The 15,900-nt window shown below is 33.6% G+C and overlaps 1 protein-coding gene across 1 annotated transcript in view; it reads left to right on the top strand.

Moving 5' to 3' along the window:
- RNF217 (ring finger protein 217) overlaps nucleotides 1-15,473 on the top strand; it is a 175,667-nt gene extending 160,194 nt beyond the window's left edge. Inside the window, exons 6-7 of the mRNA XM_012557380.2 lie at nucleotides 3,821-3,892; nucleotides 5,309-15,473. Of these exons, the coding sequence (XP_012412834.1) occupies nucleotides 3,821-3,892; nucleotides 5,309-5,382 (146 nt within the window). The 3' untranslated portion in view covers nucleotides 5,383-15,473. The remainder of the gene's footprint in view (nucleotides 1-3,820; nucleotides 3,893-5,308) is intronic.
- The last annotated feature ends 427 nt before the right edge of the window (nucleotides 15,474-15,900 follow it).

Genomic DNA, 15,900 nt, shown 5'->3' with positions numbered 1-15,900 from the left:
ACACAGATATAGAAACATAAACTCAGATATCTGCTTGTAATCATATTGCTCTGGCCTAGTGCCACCACCTTTGAGTGATGCAGTCTTTCTCATTTGTATGCAGTACTTTTTAACATCTTCCACATTTTTCTCTATATTTTTTTGCCTTGTTACTTCATGAAAATCTCTTTGTGTCTCTCCTTACTCTCCTCCCCCAGTTCATTATTTTTTTTTGAATCCTCTCTCCACCCCCTGAAAAGTCATATCATGGCTGATTAGACCAAAGCTGGTGCTAATGATAAATTTATATTAGGTAAAAAATAGTACATATATTTTTTGGCATATGGAAATCAGTGCCCTCAATTTCTAAAATCTTACATCACCGAGCTTTAATTAAACAAAGTTTTCCACAGTCAGCAACATTCAATATAGTCAAGACTATTTTTAATGGTTTTCATCGTTTTTCTGATTCTTTGTTTGTAGGCATATAATTATATAACCAATATTTACTTACTGGGTAAATAAACTTTGGAGGGAGAGCTAAGGAATCTCACCTCTATTTATAACATTACTACCATAAGAAAACTAATTACAAATTAAGCTTTGAACTGCCAGTTTATATATACAGAGAGCAACCCCAAAACACAAAATCCGTATATTTTCTGCAGTGTGAGTTCTTTTCTTTCCTACTTTCAGTGCCATTTTGTTGTGGCAAGATATTTCCTTCTGTTCTTTAGTTTAAGTAATCTTTGATTAGACTACTCTTTTTTTTTTTCTTTCCTTTTTTGTCTGTCTGTTTAGTCATCCTTGAATTAATGAAGTTATTTCCTGCCCTATTTGCCCAATAATATTATGGATGCATTCTCTTTTGACCCTCTCAGTAATTACCTAGATGCCACTAGAATCCTCCTCTTGTGTCATCAAATGGAGTTGGATTATTTAGCAGTCTGTAGAACAGCCCCATGGATATTGTCAACAAGAAAATCTTATCTCCGTACAGTCTTTTCTGTTTTCTTTTTATTTGAAAGCTTTAAGGTCAGTTTTCTGTGAATGATTTTTGACCTGTTTCTACTCCACTGTGTATATGCATGTGCATACATACAACCAGGTCAGAATGAGCCTGACAGAGTAGAGATATGAGCTCTCCCTACCACACGTTTCCACCTCCAGCACAACTGCCTCTAACTGCTGTTGGACTGTAGCTCCAAGTGGAATAGTCCACTTTTCCTGGTCTCCCAAAAGATAGGAAAGGGGTTATACTGTAATGCACAAAATTACTTCCTGCCATATAAGAGAGAAGTTGGATTATAGCAAATCCTTCCTGCTCACAGCCTTTGTATGTGGTGTAACCAAGTTTATTCACTCAGCCTTGGACCAGAGCCTCCAGATGTCCTTGGACAGAGGTGGAGAAAGGTCGGCATCTCTCTTATAGCTGGAGGATGGCGAATGTGGTCTTCATGCCATGTGGCCGTGTGCCTAGCTTCAGACCAGCAGTTCTGCTAGAGAATAAAGCAGAACAGAGATTGGGAGATGGTTAGCAGCCCCGAAACAGGGGCATCTCCCCTATACGGAGTAGGCAGATTATATACTGAATGGTATTGGGAATAAAGTGGCTGAGGAAAACTTTTAAATTGAAAGTATTAAATCAAACCATATAATATTAAAGAACATACAGGTATATCTGATTTTTAGATGGCAAATAATTTATATGCACAAAAGCAATGGAGCTCTTCCCCACACATACAAAAAAAAAAGACCCAATTTCTAAGAAAAGACAAGCCTGGAACCAAAATTGAAGAAATACAAATAGTCAGATAAACATATCTAAAAATATTCAATGTTGTTGGTAGTCAAAGAACTGTAAACTAAAATGAGATTATTTGGGACTATTGCTTATCAAATAATTTTGTCAAATTTATACTTGGTGCTGGAGTTTGATACTCTGCTGAATGAATTGGAAATTTTGGACAATTCTTTTGCAAAGAAATGTGATAATAATGTGGTGGACCTTTTAAAAACATGATAAATCTGGATATGCTGACAGTGGTTTATGTGTTTAAGTGTAATTTAAAAAAGCAAAAATAAAACAAGTATATGAATATTTAAGTAATATATGATATATACATATGATAGAATGCTATTTAGCTATTTGAAATATTTTAAAAGAATTATTACTGACCTAGGAACAAGAGAGAGTGTGCTTAATACCTCAAGACAGTTTCAAAAGTAGCCTTAAACATGTTTTGAACATTGACTGCACATGGGAATAAGTTTCTCACTTCCCAGAGGGAGAGAGCACATATCTGGTTCTCTGAGTTCCATGATGTTTGGAAAAAAAGTCAGCAGTGTTAGCTTACAGTCATGTCTCATTGCTAGTTTGAAAATATATTGATAATTATTGGAAAAGGAAATATGAACAAGCAGACTGAACTACATGTTTGGAAGAAAAACAGATTCTTTCCAAGTATGAGAACCAATAACATTCTAAACTCTTAAGCATAGTTTTAAGAGGATACCAAGTGTAGTTGTTCAGTGAGATTTAGAATTACTTAATTGGATTCTGCCATTGGTGAAAATATAAGTTTAAATGCATGGTTAGACATTGTGTTAATTGAGTGATCTTTTGAATTTAGATATTAAAAACTATATTTTCTGTACTTCTTGTCATCTGTTTCCAAAGACCATTTATTAAGAATAGAAAAGTGAATATTGTTCTGACAGACTTCCAACACATGGTTACATTATATTTCTTTCTTTTTTTTTTTTTAATGTAGTTGGTTATTCCAAATCACTGTCTGTATGTAATTTGTAGAATGATGTTCTGGTTCATGCTTAAGCAGCTATGTGAGCATTTTGGTTATGCAGCTATACTGCTGTGTTACATGCCTTAAGATCAAGGTTACTATCAGTGACAAGATATTAAGTACTAGTCTCTTTTTTGTGCTACTGCTTTTCATAGTCAGTGGGATTCAGATTGTGGAAGCTGTGCTATGTTTACCTGGAGTTTATTATCACCACTGTTCAATTATCTATTTGGGAAAAAATGCGGACTGATGCCACTTAGCATCCTCATCAGCATTTAGCCTTATTTTTTAAGTGCGTCCTTTTAAAATTTGTTTAAATAAGTCACTTTAATAAATTTCAACATATTGTATATTAATTGATAGTGTTTTCTCTAACATTTGGATTGCCCCATTTGTAGTTCAGTCTGTTAGGTATTCATATTGTCAGCTTTCCTTTGACTCAGGAAGTAAGTAAATCGCTTTTTCAGATGTAGAAGTTCCCTGTAGCACCTACTAGCTGTCCGTTTTGGGAGCTACCAACTCAAAATGTATTACTTCTTTTTATTTTTTTATTTTATTGTGTTTTAGATGAAATTTTTTACAGCACAAATTAGTTCTTCATTCAAAAATCTATACACAAATTGTTTTATGTCATTGGTTGCAGTCCCCACAATCTGTCAGTACTCTCCCCTTTCCCTTTCCATGCTGGGTTCTCTGTGTCCATTTGTCCAGTTTTCCAGAATGTGTTACTTCTTTCTTAATTTTTTGGCATCTTGAAAACTGCAAATGGAAGAGATCTTAAAGTAAAGCGTAAAGAGGAATGGTCCTGGTAGAATTTTCTTGGTTATAAAGGGTAAATTTATGACAATGTTGGACTCCTGTGCCCAGGACTTCAGGGAAGTCCCACACCTGATACATTTCTTTAGCAAAATATAGTCTTAGTTACAATCAGACTTCTTAAAAAATAACATACACTGTGGTATTTAAAAAGCACTGCTTAAATTGTTGGATAAATTACTTTTGAGACTCTTTAAATGGTTTTGCCTTTTGTTTTCCAGCTGGAAAATTATTCGTTGCACCTCTAATCCTGGTTTTGGGATTAGCACTAGGGGCCATAGCAGTTGTGATCGGTAAGAAATACTTAACATATCTGACATTAGAATTCTCTGAGTGCCATAGAGAATAGGAGCATAAATGTAATAATGTGATCAGTTATTAAGTAGACATGATTTCTGTTCCATGTTTGCTTTCAAAGAAGGGGCCCTGGCCTATTAGGAGGAAGATTGCATTTTAAATAGGCAGGCAGCATATGATTTACAAGTTCAGAGGAGCATGTTTCATATAGAATGTATTTGTGTAGCACTGTTTCAGTCTACAAATACACTGATTTACATCTTTTATAAAGTATTACTAACCACCCTTTTAGTTCCAAGGTTAATACAACTTGTATTATTGAAAGAGTCCAGTGGCCTAGAACCCAAATTTTCCAACTTTGGGTTCAGATTGGAGCATCAAAGAAAAGCAACTCTGGTGCATTCTTAGGTATTTGTTTTGGTCTGGTAAAAAAGATACATTTGATATGTATAGAACATATTTCAGTGAGCACTGAACATAGAAGATGTATCAATGATTAGTTTTATTTGCACAGGTATAGGGAAATATGTATTTTAAAAGCAGTGGTTCTCACACTCTAGCGTGCATTACAATCACCTGGAGGGTTGGTTAAAACAGATTGCTGGGCCCTACTCCCAGAGTTTCTGATTCAGTCGGTCTGGGGCAGGGCCCCTGGACTCGTATTTCTAAAATGTTCCCAGATAATGCTGATGCTACTGGTCTTGGGGCCACACTTTGAGAACAGTTGCTTTAGAGAATTATAAATTAAACGCTATAGATAAAGACTTCTTTGTTAATTTTTCTATGTAGTAGATGGATTTTTCTTGTTTTGTTTTTGCTAAATAAGAAGATTTTTCATATGTAAACTTCTATTTAGCAAATAATGCATATGCAGAACAGGTCGAATTACAAAGTAACTGACATTTAAGTTCTTGCAGTGAGTCAGGACTTTATGAGGTAGATATTATTATCTGTATTTTATAATTGAGGATATTAAGGCTTACTGGGACCTCATAAGTGGGAGAACTGGGAATGGAACCTGACATTTGACTCCACAGCACATGTTTTTACTGATATGCTGTACTGCCTAAAACTGTAGCGTGTACATCATAGTGTACAAATGATATGACTATGACTAATGAAGAAGTCTTAGACCTAAGGTTTGATATTGTGATAGAAAACAGTATTCCATATTCAAACTGGTATCACTGAGGTTGTTAAAAGTGGGAGAAGGGAGAGCTAAAGGGAAATAATAAAGAATGAAATCGTATAGAAGTAAACAAATTTTATAACATAGATGTCATTTTCATGAATTGCTAAATGATGATTATCAGTAGTTTGCAAATAACTCAAAATGGAGAATTTAAAATATATAAGCTAAATACTTCTCCTCTTAATTAGTTTTCATCTTTTTTTTTTTTTTAAACCCACAGGTTTATTTGTATTTCCTATCTATTGCCTTTGTAAAAAACAGAGAAAACGATCACGGACAGGTATGCACTGGTAAAACTCAGATGATTTCGTCTGAACTATGCTGGTCTGGGTAGGAGCTATGCAGAATGGTAAACCCATACGTGAGTCACATCTTGAAAATCACTGAGAGGAACCTTCTGCCATCTTGTCTCCCCATGGTTCTCTGCAGGCCACAATGCCTCTAGCTATGGTGCACTCCCAACATGGTATCCTGTCCCTTTCCCTATACAGATTGCTGCTTTTAAAGAAATGGTCACTTTCATAGACTATAAGCATCTGTATCATAACTTTGACCTTCTTCATCGTACTTTGAAGAAAATATTTTAATTAAGAACCAGTTTTCCTCAGAATTGTTCTGAGCACATCTCTCCTGAGCATTGCTTGGACTGTCTTTGAGCCCTGAACCTCCCTCCATGCCATCTTATGACACCTGGTGTGAATAGCTGAAGTCTCATCTGTACCAGTAAGCAAGGCCACTTTTCCGAAGATGAAGGTTCGCCATATGCTGTTTTCATCTGTGGCCCAAGCAGTAGAATTCATTCATCCTTCAGATGCTATAATTGCTAAAGATCTCAATGCCCGAAAGGGAACTAATGAGACTAAATTAATGAGAAGAATCATGAGTTGCTGAATATATGCTGTATATATGTATAGGGGTGTGAATGTGTGTATATATAAATATCTATGTTAAAACTAGGCCAATAACTTTGTACTTGGCTAGTTCCATGCCTCTACACTATTTTTCACATTTTAATAGAGCTATTTAAAGATGATGGTTCCTTTGTGGGCATAGTTTGGTAATGTACTGAATTAAAGTCAATGTACACAACAGGCTATTTTGATGTTGGCCCTTTCTATTTCTTGTTCTCTCTTTTTGCCACACACACACACACACACACACACACACACGAATTTGTGCAGTGTCACCCAACGATTATCAAACTTTGTATACTGGCAAAACTGATAGGCTGCTTTTAGGAAATTCTAAAGACCTGAGCATTTGAGCTTTTCAGATTTCTTATGTATTGGCATGCATGCTTCACTTTATGAATAAATCCTTCTGGTAGAATTAGTTAATCCAAAGAGCAAGTTTGGTATAAGGAGAACTGCTTAAGTCTTCAAACAAATCCCTACTCTGCTAAAATTTTTGTCAAGTTGTAATTACAGATAATTCTGCTTTAGGTCAACATTTTACATTATTTAATACCTACCCTCTTCTCTCTCCTTCTGTCTCTTTCTCTCCCTTTTTTATTTGTCCTGGAGTTTTTTCATAAAAGTAAATACTACTTTTGAAGGACTTTTCTATGTTTACTGCTCAAATGCAGTATGTTCTATGGGGAGGTAACTTGAAAACAAAAGTTTTTGTGTTCATGGGTATATCTAATATATAAACTGCTTTTGGAGAAGGAAACAAAAAAATGAAGGAAATATTTTTGAGAAGTTTTTCAAAGCTGAGAAGTCTTTTAAAAAAAAAAGAAAAGGTCAAGTATTTAAACTGATATTCCTTTGTTTTCGTCATGAAATTTCGTCAGCAGAAAAGAAGAAAATACCCTTAAAAAGCTTGAAGTTTCCAGTTGTCTCCAAATCCTTAAAATTAGCTATCTGCCATAGATGTAGCATTTATTTGTCAGCACCCTGGTCCGACTTGAAATAGGTTATGTGATAAAACATGCATTAACATGGATAGTTTGTCTTTGTTGGGCTCTGGAGTATAAGAACATTTGTCATTTTTGTTTGACCTAAAAAGTCTGTAATAATGAAGTTTGCTTGCATAGATAACAAGCCAACAAGCTTCCATTTTTCTGAATAATAATTGGAATAGTTATACTACAGCTTCTGGACTAGTTGCCTATTTCCAGTTAAAGAAGGGTGTGCCATTTATAGTTCTGGAATAGTACATTTTAAAAATACAGCATAATATAAGAAAATGTGATGCTCTGGTTTTACAAATTCATCTTTGCATTCCTTCATTCATCTATCCATCCATCTGTCCATCTAACAAATATTTATTGAGTGACTCTTCTAGGTACTCTAGTATAAAGACTGAATGAGACTTGTATTTCTATCGTAAAGTACTTAATTTTTATAAATATGTCTTTCCTGGACTTAGGCCTTAGTTTGGTGATATGTGAATATAATCAATTCTAGATTGAGTGAATACGTATATGTATGTTATACATATGTATGTATAGAAAATATTTCCATAACTGCATATGAATATATGTGCCACATACATATATACCAACTGGTTGAATAATGTGCTCTCTGGTCTAGATAATCTATTTTCTTAGGTTATTGTATCTGTTGTCTTTGGCCTACTCAGGGATTTTTATTCCTTTCTTTAAATAATTTATCTTTTGGAGGTATTTTTATATTATTTAGAAAACTTCCCAATATTTTTATTACAAAGTGGTATCTGTTATCAAACAGTGAAGGCTTTCCTTTCAATGCTTGAGATAGTGTGCATTGTGATGCACAGGTCTTTCATTTTTCTATTGCATAGATTTTTTTTAATTAATGTATTTTTCTTTTTACAAGTAGACATATATTTGGTCTTTCCCTGCTGATGGGTTAAAATAATTATTTGCTAGGTTTTTTTTACTAAACTTCATCAAAATCTTAAAAAGAAGAAAATAAAACAGATTATTTATATGTTAGTGCCAACATTGAAGGTAAACTATAATAGTAACGTTTGGAGTAAATTCTGAAAACTGCTTTAGGAAAAGATGCATGCACAGAAAATAATGTCTTTCTATCCAAAGCTTGTTACTTTGTATATGTTTTTATTCTATCTAAATTTAGTACATACACCTTTAAAAACATCAAACCATAGAATTATAAAATACATATTCTTCTGCCTATCCCACCCCTTATTTGCTAGGGGTAACCACTGTTCATGGTTTGGTGTATGTCCTTCCAGACATTCTGTACAAATATACACATATTGTATGTATGTGTATATGTCTGAGTGTGTATTAGTTTTATACAGATAGAATAATAATATTCTTACTGTCCTGTGACTTATTGTTCATTTTATCGTATATCAGTGGACACCTTTCCATAAGAGTGTAAATAGAATTACCTCATTCTTTTGTAAATTACTGCATATTGCCTTGTTAGGTTGCACCTTTATTTAATTAGTCCCTTATTGAATGAACGGTGAGTTTTTTTCACTTCTCTGTTACAAACAAAGCTTCAGTGAAGATCCTTTTACAGATATTTTTGTGCTCTTGAGTGAACATTTCCACAGATTTTTAAATTTGGTTTTTATAAGATTTTATAACAAAATTTTTAATGCATTTTCAGTGAGTGAGTTCACAGAAATAATGTAATTGAGATCCTTCTCTTGGAGGAAAAAAAAGATTATATAGAAATGCGTAATTTTTAAAGAAAAGTCTCTTTCGCAGGATAATTTTCCCCGTTTGACTAGCCAAAAAAACTCCTTGCCAAAATTATAAAATAAAGTTAATGTTTCCAATAAAAATAAAATGTTATGAGATGTCTATAATGATGTGAGAAATATACATTGATTTTTAGATTGCTTAGTTTTAAAACTTGGGGAATTTAAATGAAATAGTCAAGCCAAAAGATGATGTTTGTCACATTTTTAAGACACTATCCATGTTCATGCATGTTGCTCCACCAAGGAACTTAACTATGCCAGTGAGCAGCGTAGGAAGCAGTATGTTGGCAATTACGAATACTCATAATTATCCATAGAAAATTAAATTGAACTGTAGGTAAGGCTTGGTGTTTTGTTGGAGTATTTAAAAATGCAGAATAATGGGAAACATTTATTTTACAGTGAAAATTTCCTAGGAATTTGTCTATGAAGTACTAAGAAGAGGAGAGGGAACACACCTTTCACAAGCAAAATCTTCTTGTCACCACAGGTTGATTTCCTGATAGATGCTATTGTATCCTACTAGAATAGACAGGTAAACAGTCAAAGATAATTAAATACCAGTCAGGTTACAACATGCTAGCTTTCATTGTACTTTCTCTGCTTTGGTATCAGGATTCAGTGGTACCTGTTAGGAAATTCTCAGTCCTGTGCCACCCACCATCTCTCAAGTCCCAAGATCCCAGGTGAGCCTTTATCTTCCAATCCCACTATCCAAATATATATCCCCTATTCCAGTGGGCCAGAGCCCTGGTGGCACAGTGGTTAAGAGCTATGGCTGCTAACCAGAAAGATCAGCAGTTCGAATCCACCAACCACTCCTTGGAAACCCTGTGGGCAGTTCTACTCTGCCCTGTAGCATCACTGCGAGTCAGAATCGACTCGACAGCTGTGAGTTTTTTTTTTTATTCTGGCTCAACAGCAATGAGTTGTTTTTTGTTTTGTTTTAATTCCAGTAGGCCAAAAATACCTACAAAGCACTGTAATCTTTTTCAGCTCCTGATGACCTTTCCCAACCTCATTTTTCTCCACCCCTCTGCTACTCTAGCTCCTCCTCACTAAAACAGAGGAAGAGAGACAGGAAGGGGTGAAAAACTCACTCTGGCATATGCAAAGCATCAGCATTCCTTCCTGACCATTGTCAAATTAGAGTACATCTGCCAAGTCATCAATCTGGCTTCTCCCTTGTGAAACAAACACAGTTGTTTCTACTTTAAACTTTTCATCCTGCCTGTTAAATTTATAAATATAAAAAGTTAGTGGCCTAAATCACATTAATTGATATACTGTATTTAGTTCAAAAATAAGAAAATTCATACCAAAAGCTAATTTTAGATTTTAGTTTTACAATAAAACTTGTGAAGTCAGGAACCTGTGTAAGGCAGAAACCTGTCAGAAAAGGAAAACTCAATTATTGTCCATTAATAGAGAGCAATAGAAAAGTGGTAAAACTGTGCCCTGTCAAAGGCAGAAAACTTGCGAGACCCAGAAAAACAAGGCAGTCTTGTCAAGTTCCGGCTCTCACAGGTTTCACTGTATAAGCAAGCTGCACGTATGCCTTAATGTGCGTCTTCACATTCGATTGTGTGCTTATCTTTTCATATTTGTGGTTAAAATATATCCCAACTATTTCAGGTAAATTTTCCCGTGGTCAACTTCATTTTTTTGTATTAATGTCTATTATAGATACAGCCTTAAAATTCAATAACGCACTTTAAAATATTTGTGCCATTTAAATAATCTGTTGACAAAGTTAAGACAACTGAAATATGTATATTTCAATGGAGAAAATAGAATAACGATGTTATCAAATATGTGTCACTTCTTTAAATTTGGGGGGAATCGGAAACTAAAAATTTAAATGAACAAAACATTCCTAAAAATATATCGCAGAGTTTCTGAAATTTTAGTAATCCTGGAGATTGGTATCAGGGGCTCAAACATAGCAAATACTGTTTCATAAATGTTACCTAATAACCTAGTTGGGATATTTGTTTCAAATCTTAAGTTAGTTTCTACTGAAAGTTTTAACTGCATTTTCACATTTCACAAAACCTACAGAAGTATTCCTAACTAGAAAGATGGTAAATCAAAACTGCTACCAAGCCAGTATGAACATATTTTGTTTGCTCAAGTCATTGTAATTTAATTATGATATTTCTCTCCTACTATAGAAAATAATTTCCAAAAATCACATTTTTAGTATAAATATCCACAGTTATTACTTTGATAAATCTGAAATAATTTGATAGAAGCAGTAAAGTATGGTCTGAACAAAATCACAGAGTTCCAAAATCTGGGGAGTATTCAAGATTGTGAAGTGTTTCCTTTTGCATGAAAATCAGTAATACAGACCTTTAAGAGAGAAATGAAGTGGAACCCCTTTGTGACTACCATTTTGAGGCTAGAACTAATGGTCATTTCATAGCCAACTACCATGTGTGGAGCTTCTGTTGTACATCACTGTCATGATGCTGGGAATTTACTTGATTTCATCCAAATCTATGTAACAGAGAGTCACAATAAAGTGAGACTTTTGTAATTGTCTGTTTGAAAGGTTAGCTAAAGCCTTAATATATCATATACCTTATAGATCCCCATACATGTTGCCAATTTTAGAAACGTAATTTTTGTTACAAACTGTATTCTTTTTTTAGCTAAAGAAGTGACTGTTTTGAGAATAGCAACATGGATTTAAAAGGCAATAAATTATTTTTTAAAATACGCAAAACATTGCTGCTGCCTTTTTTGGCACTTCCTTTTTTCTTCTAAAAGACATTTTAATAGGTGTATTTAACTCTGTGTCACTTAGATTGTGCAGATTTATTAGCATAGAAAATACTTTTCTTTTTCAGTTCTATGCCACATTTTTGTCACCCTTCTCCATCATTAATATTTAAATGTCTTTCCTACCTTGTGAAGTGATATCCACGTTCTTCAACATTAATCTGTGTTTTCTCTCAGATTTCCTGGTTTTCTTTCTTTTTGCCTCCCCAGGCCCCTTCCTATCTTGGTCAAGCGTGGAATAAATTCTCTCTTTCTGATTCTAATGATACGAAATTCAAACACTGAAAGGATGCCATTATTTAGCTCTGGGAATGAGCATAATTTACTTGGCTTATCTTACCTGTAAATTGAAAGACATCAGGAGTGCCTGGAACACTTCTCCTTGTCCTTGATAGGTGTTGGAGAACCCTGCCTAGCCCTCCGATAAGAAGTTAAATGAATGTGAAGATGTCAGCTGAATCAGAGGGCCTAATAATACTCTAAAACTAAGTTTCAGAAATTGCTTCATTACATTATAAAGTCAATAGTGTTTACTCGTTAGTTGAACAGAAAGAACTTACGGACATTCATCCAAATTGACCTCAGGTCATTCATAATTCATCTGGAGTGGCCAAATAATATGGTTTATGGCCTTTATTTCAGCAAAAAGTCCTACAGCTTAGACTTGGGGATAGGTTTATATAGTGTAGCATTTGTATATAAAACTCAGCCATAGATCATACTCTTAGAACATTTTAGACTTTTTTGATTATCTATAGTAGATCGCATTGAATGTAACTGATATTAGGCCTATTCTTGAGAAACCATTTTTCATCTGCAAATGTTTAACTTGTTCATTGATATGATTTAGATACAAACCACATTCAAACTAGTAAACAAAAGATATATTTAGCATAGTATACGACACAGAAAAGGTCAAAGGAATGTCAAACTTGGTTGTTAAAGGGCCCGAGAAATTGCTGAAATAATGTCATTTCAAGTTCTCACCTGTGGCTTGCAAGCTGTGCTGTCTGTCCGTCATTGGTTTTTGCAAATTTGTGAGATATTTGCATCATACCCCAGCTTGGGAAATATTCTCAGTCATCCAACCAAATCCTAAAAGTGAATTTTTTGTTAACATATTACTCCCTTTATGTCCAAATACAGTTTTTTTTTTGTTTCTTTTAAGTAAATGCTGTCTAAATCTTTGATATAAATATCTAAATTTCTTTTTCAGTCTATAGAAAAGTAGCATTCTTTGTTCCTTTATAAAGAAAATTTTAGATATAAGTATCATGATTTTTTATCAGTTGACTACAAGCCCTTTTTCTTACCCACTTCAAAGACATAATTTGTTTAAAGTTCCGTATGGCAACCCCTCAATAGCTTACTTATGATAATTTGATCATTTTCAGCATAATAGTATTGAACTGATACTTAAAAAAAGTAGAGCAACCTTATATTTCATATGGAACCTAGAAATGTTGATAGGTTTATAGATTACCATTTACCAATTATTAATATGTAATACATAGTAAATTCTGAGACATTACAGAAAATAATTTTGTGTAAAAGGAACATAAAAACAGCTGCATTAAAATGTTGTTAAATTATCGTAACACATTATTAAGAAACCACAACAGTTAGTTGCTTATATTTTAAGCAAAATTAGTTATAAGACACTTCCATGAAATAGATATATTTACATCTATGTATACCTACTACAAAACTGTGGGCCATTAAATTATTTCTATTCTTTTTCCTCAAAGAATATAAAATGCTAAAAAGAAAAATTCCTGGCTGTTTAATCTGTGATTGCTGTATATCCAGAAATTACAACTGCAAGGAATAATTGTCATCTCCTATTTGAATTATCAGAATATATCTCATTTTAATTATATTCTCATGAAAAATAGCAAATGCAGAGCAATTTCTTAATTATAAAATGAATGTTTTTCACCAGTAGTTTGTACCAGATCTTGTTCATTGTGTCGTTGTATTGCATGTTTTTAGTTTTCTGTAAAATGTGTAGCCATTTTCCAAATAATATGTCATAATATTTGTCATGTTTAAAATGAGCCTAGTTGAAAAGACTATTTTCTTTACTTTTTCAATGATATTCAGAAATATTTATGCAATTTTATTTTTTAACTTTTTCTATATTTTATAGTAACATTATTAACTTTGGTATCCAGAAAACTATATGGAGGAAACCATTATGAATACATTTTGAGAAAGAGGCAGGTAGAAATAAATTAAAAAGTAGACAATATTAATATTCTTATGTAGAATTCCCTGGAAATGAGTAGGAAAGGAAAAAACAAATTCTGCTGAGATGAAAATATTGGAAAATAAGGAATATTTAAGACCTTAATTTCTTAGATTGTTAAAAGTAATCAGCCTCTTATTCCCAACTGACAATTTCATGCTGTTGTTTCAGTGAATTGTGCTTTTAGCATAGTATATATGTTCCCCTATCATTTTGTATGTAAACATTACTGAAAAGAATGGAAGAAATTATTGAATAAAATCCAGAGAAACTAAGTTCATTCTCATTTTCCAATAGCACTAATGTATAGTCCCCTTAGCCTTCCATATACCGCTTTGTGTGATGAGAGTATTTAACATTTATATATGTTATTAGTGCCTTATTTTTTTCACTTGATTTTATTCCTTATCTAAAGAGCCATATATTTTTTGTGAGTGTTCTCTGGTCCCTCTATTTAAATGCTAATGAAACAGTATATCTTTAGGGATGTATGTAGACTGCATTTGCTTCCTTAATCCACTGTATTATCTCTAGAACATCAGGTTAACCAATGTTTGTTTTCTTAAATTCACTTTTCATTTTAAGTTAATGTATAAAAAAAAGGATACTACACACCAGAAAATGAAGCCATTTTCATCAAAATTTATTTCAAAACTGCAAAAAGGATGCTGATTATTACAGTTTAAAGCAACAGTTGAAATGGCTATCAGTCTTTATAGCTCCAGTTAGAACCGAATTACTTTACAAACAAGCATTGAAAATAAAAGTAACTATATGATACTTCAGGAATTTGACCAATTCCCTGCAACTTGTCTTTGGCAGTGTTTTATTCATAATATACTTCCACATAGATGCTGGAATGATGTTTGCTATTTACATGTTGTTATTCATTCACAGTGGGCTTTATCGACATCAAGCCATTTTGTACAATTTATTATTATGCTCTTCTTGGTCAGTGCCTTTTGTTTTAGCTTTATACAAAATACTGATTTTGTTGTATTCTTTATGTACCATAGTATATAATTCAACTTTTCCTGATGAATGTATGATGAATAATTAAACCATGTGCTTAGAAAAGACAAAGACACAGGTTGTATATGCAAATATGTATAAATATTTGACAAAAAGAAAAAGAATCCTGCCAACAGATATGTCCTGCTGGACAGGACCTGGAAATTAACCGATTTTTTAAGCAGTGAACTTTAAAAATCTATTACCTCAGAATTGTCAGTGGATGTGTCAGTGTACTGCTGCTTAGAAAATGCAGTCTCACTTGCTGCTGGCAGTAAAAGCAACCCAGATGTTAGAACACGATTTTAGGGACATGCCTTGCAAAAGGTGGGTACCTTGTGATATTTTGGAGTCTAATTTTGGACTTTTAATAATGTCCCTATGGCCTTTTTTTGTCTGTGTGGTTGGGCTTTTTTAATTGTTTTTGGTTGGTTGGTTGTTTTAGAATGGAAGTGGAGTCTTAATTATGAAATAAGATCTCACTTGGATAAAAACTGTAATGGGAATCAAACTATTTTGATTGTCACTGTATGAACCATTTTATTATATGGATTACTGTGGTGTGCTGTTTACTCACATGATGTATTCAATACATCATGCAATGTTATCTAGCAATGCCTAATAAAAGTTTTAAAAAGAGAAGTCTGTTGTCTTTTTTCCAACAGCTTTGGAGTAGCAGGGATGAAAAGAAATTCACTTCACAGTTGTGCTTCTTGGAAGGTGGAATGTGATGGGTTGCTGTGGCATGTTTTGGAAAAAGCACAGAATAGGGACCATGAATCCAAACATTTTGCATGGGCCTGATAGAGACATTGGGTAAATACTGTGGAAGTGGAAGGTTAACTTAGGGTGGTGATTGTTGCCTAGACAAAGCAGACTGGATTGGGGTCGGGAAAGTGGAAACCACTAAAAATAACTTGAGTCATCTTCTGGTCACAGAGGGAGTAGCTTACTCTTTCACTCCAGGAATATGATGGCCCAGATGATAATGTTGCTGTAGGACACTTTTTTTTTTTTTTATTGTACTTCAGGTGAAGGCTTACAGAACAAATATTTTCTCATGAAACAGTAGTACACATATTGTTTTATGACATTGGTTAACA

The sequence above is a fragment of the Trichechus manatus genome, unplaced genomic scaffold, assembly GCF_000243295.1.
Source record: "Trichechus manatus latirostris isolate Lorelei unplaced genomic scaffold, TriManLat1.0 scaffold00098, whole genome shotgun sequence".
Taxonomy (NCBI): domain Eukaryota; kingdom Metazoa; phylum Chordata; class Mammalia; order Sirenia; family Trichechidae; genus Trichechus; species Trichechus manatus.
This window is presented reverse-complemented; position numbering and strand designations above follow the sequence as displayed.